Source organism: Idiotropiscis lumnitzeri, chromosome 21 (assembly GCF_059441095.1).
Source record: "Idiotropiscis lumnitzeri isolate Australia: NSW breed Sydney's pygmy pipehorse chromosome 21, RoL_Ilum_1.0, whole genome shotgun sequence".
NCBI lineage: Eukaryota > Metazoa > Chordata > Actinopteri > Syngnathiformes > Syngnathidae > Idiotropiscis > Idiotropiscis lumnitzeri.
In genome coordinates, this window is record NC_142411.1 from 6,716,504 (window position 1) to 6,738,424 (window position 21,921).

Consider the following 21,921-nt stretch of genomic DNA (forward strand, 5'->3'; position numbering starts at 1 on the left):
CTGGCAAAGAAAGGGAATCTGGAGTTGTGTTTTAAACCTGTTCACGTGACGATTTTGCACTTGACACGCTACAAAAGGACGTCCCTGCCTCGCAGTGTGCGGTCACCCACAAAGGTAAGCAGTTTTTTTTTTTTAAATGTTTTTTTTTTTTTTGCAAACGCGGACATCAACCGGCCTTTTATGTGGTTTATGTTTCAGTTTCGTTCGTGTTAGGATCCGTTATGGCCATTGCGCATCAACGCATGCGTGCGTGCGTGCGTGCGCGTATGTACGCACGCACGCACGCACGCATTCACGTGCATGCGAACTGGTGGATTCCCGGGAGGTTGCCTTCTCAAGAAATAGATCTTTAAATTTTAACTTAAGAAAGGTGGTATTTACATGGGATACCTCCTGCTCTCTTCGTCCCTTTATTTATTTATTTAATTTTTAAAAACATTTCGATGCATTACAAATAATTCCAGAAAATCACAACGTGTGTGACAAACAGAACGTTCATTATCATTATCATTGCCACTGAGAATACTGGCACGTTTTTAATCTCTGTTTTCTTTTTAATGCTCAGAATTGTGTAAAAACATTTATGAAAAGGTCAACAAATCTCAGTTGAGTCAAGACATCGGTCAAGGACCAAATAAAATTTTAGTACTTATTCATTTTGTATTAGCCACTTTTTTGACTTGCGTTCTAATAAAAAAAAAAAAAATGGGTGAATTTTAGAATTTGGTGGCTACAAAGCCGATGCTCTTTGTTAGCGAGCTTGCCTCAACCTCCGACTACCCGTGCATCGGTAATTTGTGTCTGACGCTTCAGACAAATCTTTTGGGACCGTCTTGGCAGTTAAATTATCGGAAAAATGTGATTCTCAGTTGTGCTATTCGGTGTGTGTTGATGAGGTGCAAAATGCAAATTTGGACTCGCAAACTGCAATGTGAAACCACTAATTTAGAATCCTAAATGTGGCATCTGCCAGTAAACTGGATTCTCAGCATGGGCAGAACATGGAAACTCCATAGTGGATAACTTGAGCCAGAATTTAAATCCTCAACCTCAGAACTGACTGCCCGTTTTACTGGAGCTATGCACTGCAATTGTAAATAAGTTGTGCTTCGGTCATAGTGCCTGCACTGCTCAATTGAGCAACAGAGATGCAAACATTGGAAGTCATCCTATGATGTCCAGAGCGACAATTACCACATGGTACTTTGAAGTGGGCTTAAAATCGTGCCTTCCTCCAGCTGTCTAGATGGAGCATCTTCGTTTATTGAGTCTCCTGTACACGCTGATGCTGTGCAGACCAGTGGACACCGAGCTGATGCCTGAGTGGGGCTGCAGACTGCACATGCAGCCGTTGGAGTGAAGGGGATTGGAGAAGGCCTCTCCTTGCTCCATGTAGCTGTCCGAGTTGGAGAGGTCACGTGGGATGATCATCGGGATGGAGTATTGCAGTTTCTCTCTGCTCTTGTACCAAAGGCAAGAGCACATGGACTGGAAGTGGAGCACCTCGGCATAAACGTTCCGCAGTCCCCGACTCGCCGCTCCTCCCCCGCCGCCTCCGATCGCGCTTCCCCCGACGCAGCCTGACGCCGTGGAGGAAGGGGAGGCTTGGTCTGTCACGCGGTGCATGCGTCTGCCGGCTTGCCCGTTATGGGCGAGTAGCGCCCGCTGCTCGGCATCCCTCTTTTCATCCTCGGCGTTCATGGTCATGAAGCGCAGGACGACTAAGTTGAGGAAGGCTCCGATCACAGCCAGGCCGGTCAAGATGTAGATGAAGCTGAAGGCCACGTAGTCCAGCTTGGTCTGCAGAGCGTGGTCGTTTTGCAGCGCCACGTAGTCGCCGAAGCCGATGGTGGTGAGAGTGATGAAGCAGTAGTAGAAGGCGTGAAAGAAGCTCCATCCCTCAAAGTGGGTGAAAGCCAACGCCCCCACGCACAGGGTGCTCATGCAGGAGATCAAACCCACCATCACCATGTTGAACATGGAGACCTCAGTCCGCCTCATGCCAAGGCACTTCTTCAGGCGATGGAGAAGAAACCTAACAAAGGTGTTGATGCGTTCACCCACGCTCTGGAACATGACCAAGGTGAGAGGGATGCCCAGGAGGGCGTAGATCATGCAGAACGCCTTCCCTCCGTTAGTGCTGGGGGCCGCGTGGCCATATCCTGGGGGGACAAAGAGAGACGGTTTACTCGGGCGGAACTCATGAAATCCACGACAAGGCGGTGCGAAAGACAAGCAGGCTGGAAGAGCGTCAAACCTGAAAGCTGATTTTGTATTCTTTCGACACGTCTTCTGATCAATTGAAAAACTTCTTTTCACAGCAGCAGACTGAAATTGGAGATGAGAATGCACAGCAGTGTGGCGGGAATGGCCAAGTATTGGTGACACGTACGGCAGAGAGAGCTTAAATAATTCATTGACTATTGTTCTCTGCGGAGTCGCTTCACCTAATCAGTGCTTTTGCACCTAATTAGCCCGTTTGCGTTTTTTTGTTTTGTTTTGAAACCGACACTACAGGGGATATCGCTAGCTTGTTGTTTTGTAGAGAAGGCGAGAAAGAGACACACAATCCTCTCCAGTTTTATGCATTCTGACGATCAAGCCCGTTTGCTTCAGTTGTTATTAGTTGTACTTTACGTGACGCGCTTCTCAAGCGTACAAAGCCATATAACCATATCCACTCCAACATCACGCATGATTGGTTCATGACGTCGACGCGTTAGATAAATGAACAAAGATGCATTTTCAACCCATGAATTCTGTCATTTCCTGTTTAATGTCGTGTCTGCTTTTATTTTGTAGCGGTTGTTTCCTCCCGTTTCATAAGCTTTACTTCCTGCCATTGTGTCACCTCATTATGGTGATTGCCTCAATGTGTTCCAATCCCACCGAGTATAAATAGTGTGCGTCTCGCCCGCCCTTTTGTCAGATCGTCTCGTATCCTGTCGTGTCCAGAATCCACCTGTGTCGTAAACGTGACTGTTCTTTCTTTTTAACAAGAGTTCTTTTTTTTTTTGTTTGTTTGTTTCCTGCGCTTCCTCAGTTTATTCATACTGTGAGGTTTTGTCCCTAATTTTGACATTCTAAATTGTGAAAGAAAGTTAAATTTATTGTTGTTGGTGCTTTAGTACAGAAGAGGATTAGGGCCATGAATGAGAAAAAAAAAAAGATTGGAAGGATTCTGACTTTAATCTCAGAATTCTCACTTTATTCTCAGAATTCTTACTTTAAAGTCAGAATTCTGAGATTAAAGTCAGAATCCTTCCAATCTTTTTTTTTTTCTCATTCATGGCCCTAATCCTCTTCCGTACTTTAGAATTCCGGTTGAACACAATAAATCAGCTGTCATTTCTAAAATCTATGAATCCTGCTTTTTCATCCTTGTCGACTGTCTGTGTGCACGTGATTTGTAAATGGTTGTATATGTGATCTGCCATTGGCTAATCCAAAATAAATGCAATAGGAAATACAGTATCTATTTTCTTTTATAAAAAAAAAAAAAGGGCACCTGACCGAATTCTGATGTTCTTTTCTTTTACGAGCGAGGAAACGGCACAGTGTGTTCAGGTGCAGCTCAGCTGTCAGGAGATATCGACAGCACTGCGTCACTTGATTGACAGGAGTGCTCTTCAACAGCAGTCGCAGGAGCCGGAGGCGACAAGCCCCAGCAGCGCTGCTGCTGTGTGTAAAATTGAAGAGGTCCGCATCCTCTTTTTCTCATCCCCCATCCTCTAGCCGCTGCCAGCGGTGAGAAAGTTCTCATGGGACGGCACGTCTCCAAGTCGTCTAGATTAAAGCCACTGGGGCTGCTCGGTCGAGGAGGATCCAAGTGTGCGCTGTTGAAAAGTGAAGCGTTTCATTTGTGATTGAGGAAAGACCCTGCGGCATTTTGGAAATTGTGCATCTCGAATGATAATCATTATTATTTTCCTAATAATACCTTTCAAGAGACTCAAATACACTAAATGGAGTCGTAGCTAGCATTGATAGCTAGCTAGCTTGACAGCAAACGGCTGCGTGATAGAACACTCCAATCTGGTTTAATTTAATTCCCCAGGAACTTTACATCTTTACATTCTATTGGCAATAATGAGGCTTTGACGACAATTATTTCCCAGCGTTTTAACAGAAAACAAAGATTTTCTAGAGCACTTTGTCGATATGTGCTAGCTAAAAACAGCGTATCAATCGCTCAGCCTCAACCTGAGGCTGCGGCTTGTCTCCGAACCTAATTTCTGTAATTATCATGTGAATGGCGAAATGGAAATTGCGTAACATTTGGGTTAAGAGCCTTTAAAAGATTTATGCAAAACTAACAAGCAGGAGAGGCTTAATGTCAGTGGAGCACAGGTGCGCCAGAGTCACCACACTCGCCCTCCTCGCTGCTGCCTCTCATTAGTCGTCGTACTGCTTTTGAGCTCAAACCTTAAGATATATTTCATTTGAGATCCTCATGAGCACACAAACACACAAAAAAAAAATTCAACCTCTAATTTCTTTCAGTTTTTAATCCTCTTTTATTTTAGCAGATGGGCGCAGTTCATCACTGCGCCACATTAACACTCAAGAGTTCTTAATTGATAATTTAATCACGAGCGCCGGGTTAATCTTTCGGGTCATTTCAGTGCTTGTTTGTCACTTGAAGACAAAACACCACAAACCTGCATCTCGCGTCTTTATCACACTCATTAATTAGGCGACTCCCGAGTGTGTCGCTTTCAAAGGACATCAAAAGAATGGCATCACTTGAATTGTTCTGGTCGTGAATTGGCTTGGTCTCAAGCACATGTGTGATCCAATTATATTTGCATTCAGCACTTCGGGCCTGGATTGTTCTTGACATCAAAACACAGTCCAGAATCTATTCAGGGCAGTTAGTTTTGGAGGGGGTGGGGGGGGGGTGCTTGCAGTGAGAATGAAGGTTTTATTTAGCAAGAATCATGTCAAGATGCTAAAAACTCACTAAATATGCGCGCTTATACGCCAATCCGTTTGAGTATGCGGGCAAGCAAAGTAAGATGTGATGGTACTCTGGTTTCGTAGCGTCTCATCGTGTTTTCAGAAGTGGAAGTCGACCAGGCATGCACGACCATGTTATTTTATACAACCGCAAGTGTGTGTGCCGCATGGCTCCACCTGAGAGGAGGGGGGTGGGGGGGGGGGGCAAAGGTGGAAACCGGAGCCCTCAGTATATTGTTGTCTTTGTATAATTGCGCCAACGTAATTAAAGGATAGAGCGTCTCATGTGACTGATTGACTTGAATGTGGTGTTTACTTGTAAAGGGAAGCTCAGGGGAAAAAATATATAATACTCACATGCATATATTCTTTATCATCTGCACAGAAACTACTAATATTAATATTACAGTAAACTCAGTAATTTACAATAGTTGTGAGGATAAGAAGTTCAGATTATTGACAGATGGACTGGAATACTATACTGCCGACCGGTGGCAAAGTCACACACACCAGACAGCGCCATAATGCACAAATTGATTTTTTCTAAATTAATTATATCTGAGGTTTTACTGTATATCTTTATAAAGTATGATCATTTAAAGTGGCATTTTCCTTGATTAAAACCACTTTGAAAGATTTTTTTTTGCTTCTTTTGGAGGACACTGGAACGGATTAATGGCAGTTCCATTTATTTTAATGGTGAAAGATTATTTGGTGTATGAGTGTGGTAACAGAACACATTAAACTCGTGTCGCAAATCACCATTGTCTTAATATAGATAATTCTTTGAAAAAATAGGATGTCTTGTCACTAGCGAGAGTCTACAAAATACAAATAATGAATAGAAGGCGACGCTTGTAAATCGTCCCTGAATGTGAGTACACCTGAGAACGAGTCCATCATATTGAGTTAATTTTATTCACTGCATGCAAAGCAGTAGTTTCTGTTCATCCACAATCAAACCACAAAAGAAGGCTCACGTTATCGGCGACATGCAGTCAATTGCAGGGCTGCATCTTGAACGTACAGGTGGTCTGACTAGCGTGACGTCACTCTTATCTACGTTTACAGCGCCCTTTGAAAGGCCACGCATATCATGGAATGTTCCGCGCGACTGCAAATAAACACGGAGTGTGTTCATATCACTTTGGAACAGGCTGTCTTTGCGCTGGGGCTTGCTCACTTTTTTTTTTTTTTTTTTTCCATGGTTTGCTTTCATCTCCAGCTGGAGCAGACCAAATACATCAGCACCTGACCCTTCGGATTGTAACTCTGACCACAAAACGACACCAGTGCAAATGACGACTACGATAGCAGATTTTCCCACATTTTTCGCTCTCTTAATCACAGACACCCCCAACGCCACACGACCCCGTCGTATGTTTACTGAGGCTCTTAAACACAGCTTTGGTCCCCTGAATCTCACTCCATTACGCTTGTGACTTTTGACCTGAGGCCTTCTGCGAAAAGAGCATGTGAGCAAACGGAGTGAATTCGAGGAATATCACAACATGAATACCAGCGGTCTAATTTATTTTTAATGTGTTAACGGCACCGAAATATTTGACTTGAACTCGATTGCCATGCATCGGTAGTTTGAACCTGATCCTACTAAAACATTCCCACAAATATTCATCGATTCGTCTTTGTGCGTCCGACCATTTAAGCTTCTATTCCGCTCTCAATGTAAAAATAAAACAAGGTCCAATTCTGCGCGTACTCCTCAGGTTCCTTTTTAGGGGATATGAAAAGAAAACTTGGCAGTGGTGAAGTTTTCCATGAGCTCAGTAAGCGAGCTATTCCAAGTGGAGTGTGAGATCGCTACGCGGGGCTGAATAATTAAATAAATCACGTGATTTATGGAACTGATACACGCTGGATGCAAACTTGTTTTAAAAGTCACAACACAGCTGGACTGAAAGGCGGTTCGCATCAACATCGGACGCGGGGGCGGACACGGCGGCTAGTGAAGGGTCACTGAGAACGGGAAACATGAAAGGATGTATGGGAGAGGTTTAGGAAACACGGAAAAAAATCCTGAATGATCTTTTGTCATCGCCATGGCGATTCCAGACTTTGGCGGACCAGCCGGCACACCTCTTGTATCGTTTCAGCTTGTGATGTTCAGAATTGTACCCGATGTGACGCTAACTTGATCATATATTTCATGTTTATAGTCCCAATAGTGTTGATTTAGTGTCGCAATAACAAAACAAACAAGTAACTTAAAAAGCCCATTTAGGCAAAAGCAAATATTTGAGTCACGGGCTTTTAAGAGGTCATCTTAAAGTACTGGCGGATCTGTTTCAAGTGCTCCATTTGGGCTTTCAAAGTGCGCCCGTGTGGGCAGAGCAGAGAGGAAAAAGTGAAGAGAAAAGAGAGCATGTTGTGGAGTATAATGAGATACTGGAATTTCAAATCGTTTCTTTTGTAACTCTGCCAACGCATACAGTACGTGCAATGGAAATATACAGACTCACGAGACCGTTCCTTGTGGCCCATGTGATCATTCTTGAGGGAAAAAAAAAACAAGACCTCAAGACTGGACGACAACACCGATAACTACTGTAGTAGTGTACATACATTTTTTTTTTTTTTTGTGCGTGCGTGCGTGTTTTCCCTAACCGTCTGTGGGTAGCTGTAGCTATAAAAAGCAGATTGGGTTACTTTTACCCAATGTTGGGTTATTTTGACCCAGCCGATTAGGGTTGAAGATTGCACTGAAGACCTGACAGTGGTCGCTTTCTTTGACAGTTTTGTTGCGTCATTAAGTTTTCAACATTCTCAGAAAATTATTCTTAGAAAAATATTAGGGAGAAAATGTGTATTATTATTATTATTATTACTATTATTATTATTATTATTATTATTATTATTATTATTATTATTACTATGAATAATAATGATATTAATAATATTAATTATATTATTATTTTTAATAATAAAATTATTAATAATAATATTAATATTATTATTATTTTAATAATAATAATAATTATTATTATTATTAATAAAAAAATAAATAATAATAATCATCATTTATTGCTAGCTTTAAAGAATAAGTCCACATCACAATTACAACAGTATTTTTAAAAAGTGCAAGTGCCTGGCATTGTTTTTTTTTTCCCCTCAATATTGTTTTTATTTATTTATTTATTTTTACTATGAGGCAATAGAGCTTCTAACATGAAAATATGTACTGGATAATACATCCAGCATTAACACTTGGCCTAAAAAGCCATCTTAATTATAAACAAAGAACCAAAACCTTTGAGGCAAGCCCAGTGTAATTTAATACTTTTGTTATTTTGCGCCTTTTGTTTTTATGGAAATGTCGTGTACAAAAATAGCTGCCTCTTTGCCGTCTCATTTCTCCAGCATTTTCTCACTTTGCATTCATTTAGACATTTCCCACCTCCGTTCACCCTTGCGCTCTGTGCGCCGTTCTGTTTTTGCCAGGCTCTCACCTGCCCCTGACACCTGATTCCGCCAATATGTGCCAACAGTTGGGCATAAAACTGGTCCAGCGGCTTTTAGGCAGCAGATGCTGTCCTAAAGTGACACGAGCTGGCAATGTAACCGGGCACACAGCGCACCGATCGGTTTACCTAGTGAAAGCGTTAATGCAATATGGAGAAAGGTTGGATATAAAAGGGACACCGAGAGGCCCGCTGATAAACATCAAAGCGAGTAGTGAGTGAATGAGTCGAATTGAATGCATTGAATCTGAGAAGTCACAAAAGCGCTTGCTGCCTAAATAAACAGATTTATGAAGACGACAGACGATAATCTTTTCGGGGCAAATTACCGCGTTCCATTATAGACTGCCACCATTAAATTTTTAATTTTAGGGGGGAAAAGTCACATCAGTACAAATGTATGCATTTAGTTGTACCAGTGTGTGTCAGGTCGTTTTGACACCTTTTTGTGGGACGACAACTGCCTTGGGCGAACCAGATGGCGAGTGCTGGCAGACTGGGAGAGGAGCTGCTCCACCTCCACTCAAGCTGCAGCTTCACCTTACCTGGCGGGTCGCACAGGAGCTGAATATCCATCTGTGGCAAGATTTAATATACAGTGGATCAGGTGAGGGCAAACGTTTTGATTGGCGGGCCTCAATGGGTTCTAAAATTTGACAGCGGGGCCGGACCAGGAGCAGATGGATGGTGCGTTTTGGTAACCTCACCTCATCGGAGAAAAAAAATACATTTAATTTGAAATGAAAGTGAACAAAAGCATAACAACAAAATGTATATTTTTAAATTCGGCAGGCCGGATTAGAACGTTTAACGGGGCGCCTGTGGCCCCCGAGCCGTAGTTTACCCACACCTGCAGAAGATGATATATTGGATTTACAATGCGTTCTAGTAAGTCTCAAACTTTTTTTTTTCCACCTCAGCCGCATCTATTGGATGCCGAGTCACTGAAGTAAAATTAAAATCCTCAATCTGCTCCAAAATGTCCACGCTTGTCCCTTACCCCATCTGTCACCTGTCTCCAAATTTCTCTAGATTTATTTACTTCCTGTGTAATTCTGCAAATTAAAAAAAAAAAAAAAAAGGTTACTCATACCGAAACAATCCTCCAATTGCATTATTGTACTTTGAGCAAAGGTAATTAACTGAGGCACAAGCGGAATGTTTGGCCAATAGAGAACGTGTCAGTTTATCTTTACTTTTCAGCCCTGGAGTCTTTCCACACTTTAGAATACATTTACATTTGAAATAGATTTTTGAGCAATTCTCGTAAAACTCACTTGTGGTAATTGCCATGCACACTCTGTCACCATTTGTGTTTGCATTTCTCTTTTCACACCTATTTAATGTGTACTCATAAACTTGCACTACGATGGCGGCCCTCGAGGGTAAACACAACTCACCTGTGACTGTTATCATTATTATCATTAGGCCCCCCCTGCGTGTGGCAGTCCACTTCATTCATTTTGGCTTGTTGAGATATCAGGCAGATGCCGAAGACAAATTGGAAAAACAAATTCCCCTCGGAGACCGATTGGAAGAAGACGAGCCCGCAGTCGCTCGCTGCTGTCAGACCAAATCACTACGGTGCTGTGAACAACTTGGAGTAGACGCGATGACGTCTTTTCCAATTATTATCCTGTTCGGAAACTCACATTTATTCACGCAGGCCTGCAAATTTGACAAAAATGTCATTTTATCCTGGTTAGGAGAATTTAATGACTCACTCGTTCGGAACATGTCCAGGAAAAGATCAGACATCCTGCGGTACTTCAATAGTCGAATGCGTGCATCTATGCATTTTTTTATATTTTTTTTTTAACGAGGCTATTACTACTGCCGAACTCGATAACACTGTCAAAAAAAAAAAATATTTTTAAAATTTTAAAAGTACATTGCCTAACCCTCCCTTTGCAAACAATACATTCGCCAAAAGATTGTTTCACTGCACGTGTCACATCTGCACTTGAAAACCTGCTGTGCAGTTTTTGCTCCATCCTGCGAACGACGCACAAAATAATTGACAAAATAATCGGAAATCTTGGAAGCCCTCATCAAGACTTTTGATGGAAGGTATGACTCTGCGTGGTCTTGACATTAGACACGAAAAATAAATAAATAAATAACTCTCATTCAAAGAATAGCACATGCCCTCTTTTTCACCTACTGTGGCGCCTCCAAGGTTTGGTGTGGAAATATTTGCGTACAATTGTTGGGAGGGGATAAGCTCCTTTTACCGTAGCTCAGCGATCATTGAAAGGCTTTGGAGACTAAGTGCTTCGGGCGACGTATCAAAACGCAGTCAGCTGATATGAAAACCCCCACCCAGCCAAGCCACTACCCTGCAAGAAACGTGTGTGTGTGTGTGTGTGTGTGTGTGTGTGAGCATTTCATGATACTGTGCCCTCCCCAGGGAGGAATTCTCGACGGTGGTTGTGCGACTGTGTAGTTGCTTTTTATGTCACGCGTTTTATTTGTGTTCTAAGCCTTCAATTGTTCAGGCGACAGTAATGTGCTCGGAAATGCAATTTTTATTTTAGAGGACGCTTTTGTGTTTAATATTTATTTGTATGCAGTTATATTGGTGTATAAAAGCGTTGGTGGAAAAGAAAACAACAATCCTGGATGGATTATTGGAATGCTCTCTATTTTGGAGTCAGCCAGCTCTTCGCCAAACGTCTGCAGGTGTTTCAAAATGCCACTGATTGCCTCTCAACCTGGACACATTTCTGCACCAATCAATACTTGCCGGATGTAATTGTGTGTGTGCAACAAGTGCAAGGACTGTTTTATATCGTGAGGGGCATGCTGGGAATACATATTGACGTTGAGAATTGCAGCTTTGGTTTAATGAAATTCTATTGGTGAAAACATCTGAATGCAGATGGCAGGTTAACTCCGATAAAAAAAAAATGCTTTATGCCAAGTCCAGCCCGGGGGACATTTTGGCCGTGTTATGAGAAACAGTAACATTTGGAATGCGACTAAAATTCTATAAAAAAAAAAAATATCAATATGAAGCATGATTGTTTTTACCAGCATTGGGAAAATGTGTTTGTCGAGTGAATGGTGACTTTTGGTTTGAATGTACACAAAAACAAACACAAGGCTGCTTAAAAAGCTCCTTTTTCTAAATTCATCGACAGCTGTGTTTGTTTTATGGCGCTAATAATTCACGCAATTCCACTCTACGAGCAAATGTATTTTGTTATTGTTTCGCAAGAGCATCCACATTTACATCCTGTGCTTTTAAAGCTCTTTAACGCCGATTCTTTCTCACTTCCCGTCTCATATCATTTCCAATTTTATGACTGGGTAATGTATAATATATTCCCCCTCAACTTATTCCAGTGTGAGCGTGACCAAAATGTTTCTATGAACCCTGATCTTTTCTTGTAAACGTTCCCGTACGGCAGCTTTAATCCAATCATTGTTCTGGGAATCGTAACCAAAGTGTCGACACACAACTCACGTTCCCAATACCTTTCCTTTTTCGGGCCACGAGAGTAGAGACGGACAGTCGTGTGAACGCAGAGGGAGGCTTCTACGCACATAGCTTCATGTCACATCCCTGGAGTGATGAGCTTCTTTTTGGGAGTGATTTGGGAAAGATAACAGAATTATGTTGAAAGGGGAAAAACCGTGTTATTACTATACTAATACCATACTAAAATTACTACGACTAACAATAATAATCAGAAAAATAATAATAATTCTGAAAATGTCAAAATCGTATTGGGGCTTGATGACACACCTTTTGTAATAAATTTCAAATGTCCACTGTCAGGATTAGGTCATTAACTCATTCACTGCCAGCACAGGTAAAATGAAAGTACGTCTATATCCGTCAATGGTAGCGAATGAGTTAAAGCTAAAATCTCTCGGTTGCCTGGAGGCGCACAAGTCATATTCCAGGGCATGAGATTCGAGGTACCCCTCCTTTCACATGAAAAAAAAAAAAAATAAGAGTTCAGTTTGTTAGACTAAAGCTTATTCTTCATGTCCGTCATGAGGTGTATATTTATAAACCGGAATAAGGTCAGAAGGGAGTTTTAAGTTAAACACACTCAGCTCTCACTACCGTGCTCTATTTGGTTTGGTTAAACTCCAATCACGACGACCCGGCTGGACCGCGCAGTCTAATAAATACAAATGTTTTGTTTAGCGAGTCAGGCAACTTTCCATTGAGGCTGCGCAGCGTAAAGCAGGCCGCTCGCGTGAGTCACGTGAAGTGCAGCGGCAAGCGAGGGGGGAGACGCTCCCGTCAACATTATGAGCTTTGATATACAGTACCTATGATTCACAACACGAGCGCAACAATTTCCATTGCGTCATACTTTCCGTGTAAAGACATTGAAGGTGGAAAAAAACAAAGTTGATAGAAGTTGGGTGCAAAATGAGTTTGGGATGAAAGATACTTTTGTCAAACCACTTGAAAAATATCAAAATGCTTTACGTTGATGACAACCAACACCGACAACAAATTTGCAAGCTTTATACAGCGATGTAACCGTGTCAAAATAAAAAAATAAAAAAATAAAAATATTATTTTATCTCATAAAATAATAAATATAAAATATTTAATTATATTAATTGTATAATATATATTATATTAATAATATATTAATTATATGTTATATGAATTATATATTAAATTAATATATATTATATTAATTATATATTATATTAATTATAATGATCAAATAAATACAAAATAATAATAATCAGAATAATAAAAACACTACTCCAAATAGGGCATTTAATTTGTAAAAAAAATTTGCCAGGACAATTTTTCCTCCATCACTCCACGCAGGTGGTGCCGCAAATCTATTTTCCGACGAGGCAGCAACCAACCCGCCGACCTCTCTCATTGTCTGCCCTTATGAACACATGAATAAGCGTCATGATCTGAGCAAACGCATAACAATGCAATGTGAATCTCATCCATTTGCAGCTTTGTTCTGAAATATGAACATAAAAAGGAATATTTATTTAAAGTCTTTGTGCTCTCACGGCGTACCAGAAATAGATTATAGATAATTGCGGAGCGCGACAGGTCAAATGTGTTTGATTTTTTTTTTTTTCTTTTAAATCTGATCTTTACTTGAGTTATCTGAGTTATCTCAAAATGAGTTTGTTCATCATTGTCACGAGCCCTGTAAGGCTGATCTGTGGATGTGTATATTGAATTTGCTCGTATCGGACCTGCGTGGAAACAATTACCTGTTTCAGCGAAAATCAGTGAACAGATAAACAAAGTGCCATTCCATCCAATAAATCTCTTCAACTTCCACTTTCCACTCTCAAAGTTACACCACGGAGACTTTTCCCACTGACCACCCATCTCGACTCATTCTCGCACACCTATAAATCAAAATGAAAACTATTGTGCTGGATATTTTAACATGTCTCAGTGTTAGTAATCATTTAGTCCCTTTTTGTGACTCGGAAACGCTGAGGCCATTTGTTCATTAACTGCGTGTCATCCCAATCTCAAAGTCCATTGTGTCATTTCAAAGACAGGACATCTATTATTTCCCAAACATCCATTTGTTAATGCGGCTGCACGTCATATTGCGTCATCGTGACCGCCCATCAAGATGTCATTAGATCGAAACTGGCCCTATTGAGAGAGCGCTGAGAGGCGAGCATTCCCGCTAATTCTAATATTGCCTGTTGTTTTAATTGTGTGTAATAACGGCACACATGGTCCTGTTCACTCGTTTACTGCCATTGACGGCTAAAGACGTCAAAGCGCAATTTTCTTTTTTACTCGGCTGGTAGTGAATGAGTAATTTTCTCAGCCCAAATGCAATGAGGTTTTTAATTGACCTTTGACCTTGCAGCATTTTAATAAACTGACGAAAAAACATTTGCTACATTAGCTAGCACTCACAAGCCTTTGCCGCTTTCGATATCCATCACCCGCACAAATGATCTAGGTGGAAACGCTGCGCTAACCACCAATGCTAAGTGAATGATAACGATGATGCTAATGTAAGCAATTATATTTAAAAATGCAGAGCTGCGTCTTCTAAATATGTAATCGCTAGAAAAAGTTTTTTTTGCACTTGAACCACGGCAATTGAGAGGTGAGAAAAATTTAACGTATTTTATTCATCCATCATTCGTGTTGCGCAGCATTCAATTACGCGACTAAGAGAGGGCTTGCAGCTGGGCCTTCGTCATCCATGGAGGTTGATTTAAAAAAAAAAAAAAAAAAAAAAAAAAATCAGTTTTGAAGAAGTAACCAATAGAAAGTACAGATATCGATTTTCAAAAAATAAAATGTCAGAAAAAAAATGATACTCGAGAGCAGAAACCTAGCTAAGTATGCTAACTTTTTTTCCAATTTGTGTTCTAATTTCCCGCTAATTTATATTACACCCTATGGAAAGCGCTTTGTTACAGCTCCAGCTGTTGTAAAATGCGCTATTTAAATAAAATTGTATCGTATTGTAAGTATCGATACTTTGGATGACTGGATAGATTTTTACCAAGCGCAACCATTAGCGCTAACAAATGAGCGGTTCTTTAATGGCTTCAAAGATCAGAGCGACATCATTCCCTCGGTGGTGTATGAAACAACCAATCACATTAAGCAGCCGTTAAAGGCTCATTTGAACCAAATCTCAAATATATATTTATATTTCCTCACAGATATCCACATAACGTACACGCAGCATGCCGCCAAAAACCTCAACAGCGATTTATCGGCGCTGTGATTAATGATGTCGCTGAAGCAATGTTTGGATCCAAATGTACATCAGATAACAGCCAGAGGATGTGAGCCATAAGTCACTTTTCATATTTGTCCTCCACACGGTCTGCCCGACCTTCATGTGCGGTCGCACATGGGACACGTGCCCCTCGGGTTTCCTCACGCAAGCGATCCCCGCCAAGGCCTTTGTTTTTACCATACCATGCGCTCCGCCACACGTGTCGCTCGCCCAATCTCCTGCAACCTTAAGAGCGTTTGCTTTCTCATGATATATCTGATTTTCTTCCATGGACTGTAAATGGACACCCAGAAATTTCTCCCAAAACATTCTTACGACGAATATGTTCTATGCACCCCCACTAGTCGAAACACGGCGTTCTGATTAATGATGATTTTGGAGAATATGAGTTAAGCATCAAAATCCACTGTCCGTGGGTGGCCATTTTGTAACTTTCGTTGATTGAAAATGACATCACCGTTGCTCAGAGCTCAGGTAACAACCAATTATGGCTCAGCTTCAGAAAACAGCGACTGACCAATCATTGCTGAGCTTCAGAAAACACATAAACCATTATTGGTCATTCCCTTAACCCTGAGCCACTGTGATATCATTTTCAGTGGACAAAAAAGACAAAATGGCCGCCCCTTGATATGGCTAAAATCAGGTGGATTTTGTTGTTTAACTCATATTCCACAAACGCAATATTAATCAGAATGCCATGATTAGACTAGTGAAGGGACATAGAACATATTTTTGAAAATTATATTTTTAGCTTGACTTCCCCTTTAATGTATAAATCCTAAAACCACTGTATTATAACTTCAAATAATATTCCACGGAGAATATTCTTATATATTGGTTCTCATTTATGATTGAATATGACCATCTTGGCCGTATAGTCGTCATGGCTTGATCTTGAGTAAGTTCACAGTTTACAGGAGAGCCGTAAGTTTGTAAGCAATTAGCCGCCCGCGTCTGATTGGGTTACAAGCAGTTCTGCCTTGCATCCCTGAACACGAGACGACTCAATGGGAAGGCGGTGCTGAAGATGAAAGATTAAGCACAAATTGTCTGCTTCAAGGTTCTCATGAAACGAAGCCGCAACAAATGATACGGCTTCTGGTTTCATTTTGAAGAGACGCGCCGAGCGTTTAAATCAGTTTTGAGGCTAATGTGATGCAAAACATCTAATAGAGGTGAAGTCACCAAAGGAAAGGATCGTTTCTAAGGCAGCAAGCTCAATCAAAGGGTCTGCAGGGGGTTTTGGAGCCCGGGATAGCACAAGCCGACGAGAAGCAACAGCATTTGGGAGCATCTTCTAATCTCATCTTTTTTAATCCTGAGCGGCACAATTTGTTATGTGAGCGCATTCGTATTTAAAGAGCCACCGCAGCTGCAACACATTTTTGACTTTAAGGTGACCCCCAATGCTGTAATTCATCCAAATGCTCCAAGCTCAATAAGCTCCGATGTGGAACAATGTCCATTTATAAAAATGTCCTCTCAACTTGCTTTTTGCGAGGCTAGACACAACATGTTTGGATGTCTGTGCTGGAGTTCATCCTATTTCAGATCTTTCATAATTTCAGGGATGACTTGACAGCTTTGAGGCTCGATGAGATTGCTGTGACATGAATAGCATGTTATATGTATCTCACTATTTGGCAGAATTAATAGCTCTCATTAAAACAGTAACATGCAAATAAAAGATGAGGGTTTGATGATAATATTAGTAAAAGTACAAAATACAATACTGGAATTAAGATCTATGATAATTCCGAAATTGTGGGATCAATATATGTGATTTTGGGTCATTGGCTGTTTAGTGCATGATCTATTTTTTTTTTACATGTGCTGTCAAATTAAATTTAAAGTTTAATCAGATTGTTTATTTGTGTTAATTTGATTACATTTTGTTCGTTGCCCTTTAATTATAAATATGCAGTGCTTTTTCATACTTTTATTTTTGCTTTACTTTTATTTTTCCTTTACATTGTAGCCCATGCATTTAATATATTTAGATTTCTTCTTATAAAGACGACTACTTAACTGGTTTTGTGCTGCACACAAGTGGACACCTGTAGTGCAAAATATTCATCGCACGAGTTTGCACCGACGGTTTACAGCGCACGTGTTTCATCATATCATATGTAGCTATACTTTTTTTTATTTATTTTTTTTTGTCCGCAACTCAACAAGTCGCCCCCACCTCTCAAAACAGGACGCTTGCCTTACCTATGGTGGTGATCACAGTGATGGCGAAATAAAAGGAGCCGGCGAATTTCCACTGCACGCCAGCTTTGTGCGGCTTGAGCTGCAGCACCACCTTCTCCAGCTTGTCAAAGTCCACCGCGGACAGGTTGAAGGTGTGAAGCAGCTCGGCCCGACGCAGGGACACCTCTCGCCTCTGGCTCGTCTCCGTCTGCGACTCGAGCGCGTCGAAAATCGCCGCGCCCACCATCAGGTAGGTGAAGGTGCAGATGATGAGGGTGAGGGTGCGCACGTTTTGCCTCTTCATGGCTGCTGCGCGTCAGGGGGACGAGCCGGGAGCGAGCGCGGGACTGGAGGACGGAGAGCTGGGCTGGTTCATGGCTGTGCTGCTCTTCTGGGGTGGGGGGGGCGAGCTCCGGGTTGTACTTTATGAGGCGGGAGCTGTCCGTTCAGCACTAACCCCACCACCCCTTGCATCTCGGCCCTGCCTCCACGTATTCCCCACCTCCCTGTGGCACATGTGACCAGAAAAGAGAGTATTCCTCATTTCGAACACTGTGGGCACTTGCTGTGAACTCACTTTTATTGTGTAAATGCTGAGTCTCAGTACCCCCCCTGATATTCTTTCCCTCACCAATTTAGCATCACGTCCCTTTAAGACCAGCGGCGGGAAGTAACAAAGCACAAACACCTGAGTGCATATTTCAGATATCTATACTTTATTGGAGTGCAGTATACATTAAGTTACAAGTACGATAACTAACAAATTTTTCACGTTCTGGTCACTGGTTCACCTGGTCAAAAAAAATTAAAAAAAAAAAAAAAAAAAAATATATATATTATATTTTATTTATTTTTTTTTTTTTAATGTATTTATTTTTAAGGGGGGGGGTTGCTGCCAAAAAATGGACATGCAAGTAAGCATCAGACACTCTGCCACCGGGTGGCAGCAGTGCACTTAACAACATCTGCCCCCATCAGTTTATGTTGGTTACTTTGCAGCCAACGTACAGGTGCACTTGTCTTTAGTGGTCACATTTTCAATTTCTGGCATTTAAAAAAAATAAAAAAATGAACCGCTGTACATACGGTAGTATTAGTGTCGGATTTGTGGGTGACAGCCGCTGGAGCACTTAAGTTCAGTGCGAGAGTCTTGCTTGTGAGCTGAGGCCTATATCAGCTCCTTGCAAGTGTTCTCATTTTGCTTGACTGTTTTACCTGATCAATTAACGGCTGAACGTGGCTCTCTTTGCTCACATGAGCGTATTAGCACTGTAAAGGTGTTTGGAAATTATTTGTTGAATTATTACTGGAAATGGCACATGAATGCCTATTTATTTATTTTTTTAACATTAATTGTGTAAATAACGTCAGTACAAAAAGTACGAAGCTGTTCACGTGATGGAGCTTTGGGAATTAATGTGTATATTAAAATCTCTTTCCAACGTGTCAATAGAAAATAAAATGTATACAAATACAAATAAAGCACTATCCTCCATCTTAAATTCCGCACCACGAGCCGAGCCCGAAATAGCTCTGGCTTCAACAACCAGGTCAGTCAAGTCAACTGTGACTGAGCCCGTCGAAATCCTCCAATCACATCTTGCAGTTCTGTCGGCACCCGCCCAATCAATCCATGGGTTAATCCCTGACACTTTGATCCCAACAGAATCTGACTACAAAACATCGACGATATTTGTCATCACGTCGTCGGCGCTCTCATCGTAGCATCTGAGCCAAAATCATGTCACGATGAACTGCCTGAACACTCGATTGGGGCAAGGTTAGGAAAATTGTTTTTCACAGCGCGGCGGCTTTCATTTCTATCAAATGAGAACTATGAGACGAAAGCGAGAGCCTTTCTGTGACTCTTCCGGTCTCTCTCTGCTTGTGCAAGACCCAAATAAAGTATCGTTCACACAGTCCGGACAATACACGTCACGTTACTTTTTTTTTTTTTGCAGTCGTCACCACCACCAGCGCCGGAGGTTTCGAAGACTGACTCAAACACGGCTGCAAGAGCACATTATATAATGACATAATACAGTTTGAGGACATCCTTAAGGCAAAGCCGCTGAGACAGCAGCCATCAGAGTCCCTCACTCCATCCGTCCATGAGTCTTAACTCCCAAGTTGCAAAGCATCCTGGGAAGCGTGCCCTTCAGCTTCAACATCGCCCGCAGCTTCCCGTTGACATTCAATTAAAAGACTCTTTTACTCCGCCGTCCTGACTCCGTCGCCGCTCCTGCTGTCAGTTTAGAATTATTCCTAACATGCGGTTAATTTTGCTTTTTAGTCTTGTTTATTGGCACCCTGATGGACCGGGTACACCTGCGCTCGTTTAGTGCCAGATCATCACAGAGTCACCCGTCTTGGATGACATAATTGTCGGAATAGCCACACTGTGGCTGATAAATTAAATTAATCCCCAATTTAAAAAAAAAAATGGGCACAATTTGATCATATCCACTGATAGTTTTTTGGGAGCAGATTGGGAAGTAAAAAAATAAAAAATAAATTCTTTAATCCCCGAAACCACAAAATTAATCGCTCAGGATGATTTTCCAGAGAGACATGATGCATACTATATGTGCCTTTTCCCCCAGAACTGAACAGGGAGTAGAGTGGTTTTAAAAAAAAAAAAAAAAATGGATGACTGTGATTGTGGCTGGCAGCTCTCACGAGACAATATATACGTCTGCTGACTCTGTTTGCAGCCACAGACGCAGCCCATAACTCCTGCATGGATTCATTTACAATTTTACACAGCATGTGTGTACGTTTGTTTGGAGATGCTGCACGCTTTCTTTTACTTTCACAAATGTTTACACTTCCAATGAGCTCAGCAGAATTTCTCACTCTGTACTTAAGTAGTACAGGTACTTGTTTAAAAAAAAAAGAAATAAAAAAAGAGAACGTGTGTGCGCCGTAACAATTTATTTGTACTTTGTCACTTGCCACCACTGCCTCTGAGAATATTCGAATTATTCGGACCAAGTTTAACGACTATCATCTGCTCTAGAACAGCCTGTGAATAAAATGATGTTTACTATATCAGAAAACCTCATATCTTTTTATTGTAGCACTTTATATCCGGAGGCCGTTACACTATCTCTATTCAATAGCGACTTCTAAAGTTTTTTTTTTTATGAACTTTATGTGTTTAGGCCTGTCTTTAGTTTGGTTATGTCGTGAATCTTCACTATTGTTTGCACAGGCAAATTCCAAGATCCCGTTTGAGCTTGTTTCTCTCTCGCTTTCTCATTTGCATTGGACACGGTTGGACTGATTATTGGAGTCACCCAATAAATACATTTAGTAATTTATTTTTACAACAAATATTGTGCATGATTGTTAAGCTACTAGAAAAGTGAAAATTCTACGGCCAAAAAAAAAAACATGCATCATGTGACTGGGATATTAATTCTTGTTTACTGTCACCGGTCGCATCTGAAGCTTCATGCGTCACAAAGTGCGCAATTCACCAGATGAGGTTCTGTTCCCGTCGTGGAAAGGTTTCCACTTGAATCTTCCGATTATTCAAAGACAACAACAGATGTAAATAGAAAGCGCAATGACATCCAGCTCGTCCACCGATCCAAAGCTGACAGAAGCTTTCAATACAGCGCGCTGAGGATTGGGACACGTCGACTGAATAATTCATGGCAGATTTACTCGTGACTACGCCGAGTCTCGTGGGGAGAATGTGACTCTAACTGTCAGCTGGTGGATTCTTGAAGCACACCTTTCAGGCGGGCTCTTGCAGGTGCATTATTTAAAAGTCAGTCAAAGTCCTCTTTGTGTTCTGAAGAGACTAATCAACTGGAACGATTCAAGCGACAGAAACAAATTTCAAATTGACGGCAAGCAATTTCTTTTTGCTTTAACTGACGTGAGACGCGAGCGTCATAAGAACACTAAGTGCTGCATGTGTACCATCCACACGAAGGGGTCGTAGGTTGCTTGACTAAGCAGTGGACACCTGTGAAAGGAGCACTCTGCTTATGTACATGCCAAACAGCGGTGCCCCCGCAACTCCACCTCCCACCCACTTTGTGATAACCGCACACAGTGGAAACGCATGCTTGGGTATGCTCACACAACCTCACGCCGTTTTGATCAGAACGTCGACGCATGTTTGGTAGTACAAAATGACACATTGTGAAAAACACAGTTACAGCAGGGCATATATAAATATTGAGTGCAAGCAGATGACCACGCGTGTGTCAAGGCAAGAAAGGGCCGAGGTCAAAGGTCAGAAGTTCCAGCACATTGTCACGGTGTCATGTGAGGCAACTGGCTGTGATGTAAAATGAATGAAGTGTATTTGCTTGTGACGTCACTTCATGATCGTATTCTCCTCCTTTATCTTCTTTTATCACTGCGAAAACACTACGGAGGTGAAATGGGAATTTTGAGGCAACACTGCCATCTAGTGGATGTTTTGATTCACACGACGTTATGATCATTTCATTAACGTCGTAAGTAGCCTATTACTACTCATATCTCCAGGCAAGTAGGATGAAGAAAATTTATTTATTTATTCATTTATT

General features: G+C 41.4%; 1 protein-coding gene across 1 annotated transcript; it reads right to left on the reverse strand.

Annotated features, from left to right (window-relative positions):
- Positions 1-286: 286 nt before the first annotated feature.
- On the reverse strand, positions 287-17,758 carry kcnk3a (potassium channel, subfamily K, member 3a). Its single transcript, XM_088286641.1, has 2 exons — positions 17,393-17,758; positions 287-2,162 (listed from the first exon to the last, which is right to left on the reverse strand). Exons 1-2 carry the CDS (start codon positions 17,673-17,675, stop codon positions 1,243-1,245), a joined length of 1,203 nt encoding a protein of 400 aa, XP_088142767.1. The 5' UTR covers positions 17,676-17,758; the 3' UTR covers positions 287-1,242.
- Positions 17,759-21,921: the final 4,163 nt, after the last annotated feature.

What these genes read in the sequence shown, in the direction of transcription:
- kcnk3a (XM_088286641.1), bottom strand. Translation starts at nt 17,675, where the DNA reads ATGAAGAGGCAAAACGTGCGCACCCTCACCCTCATCATCTGCACCTTC. An exon ending in CACTGTGATCACCACCATAG is followed by an intron (nt 2,163 to 17,392) that starts GTAAGGCAAGCG and finishes TTGTCCCCCCAG; the next exon opens with GATATGGCCACGCGGCCCCC.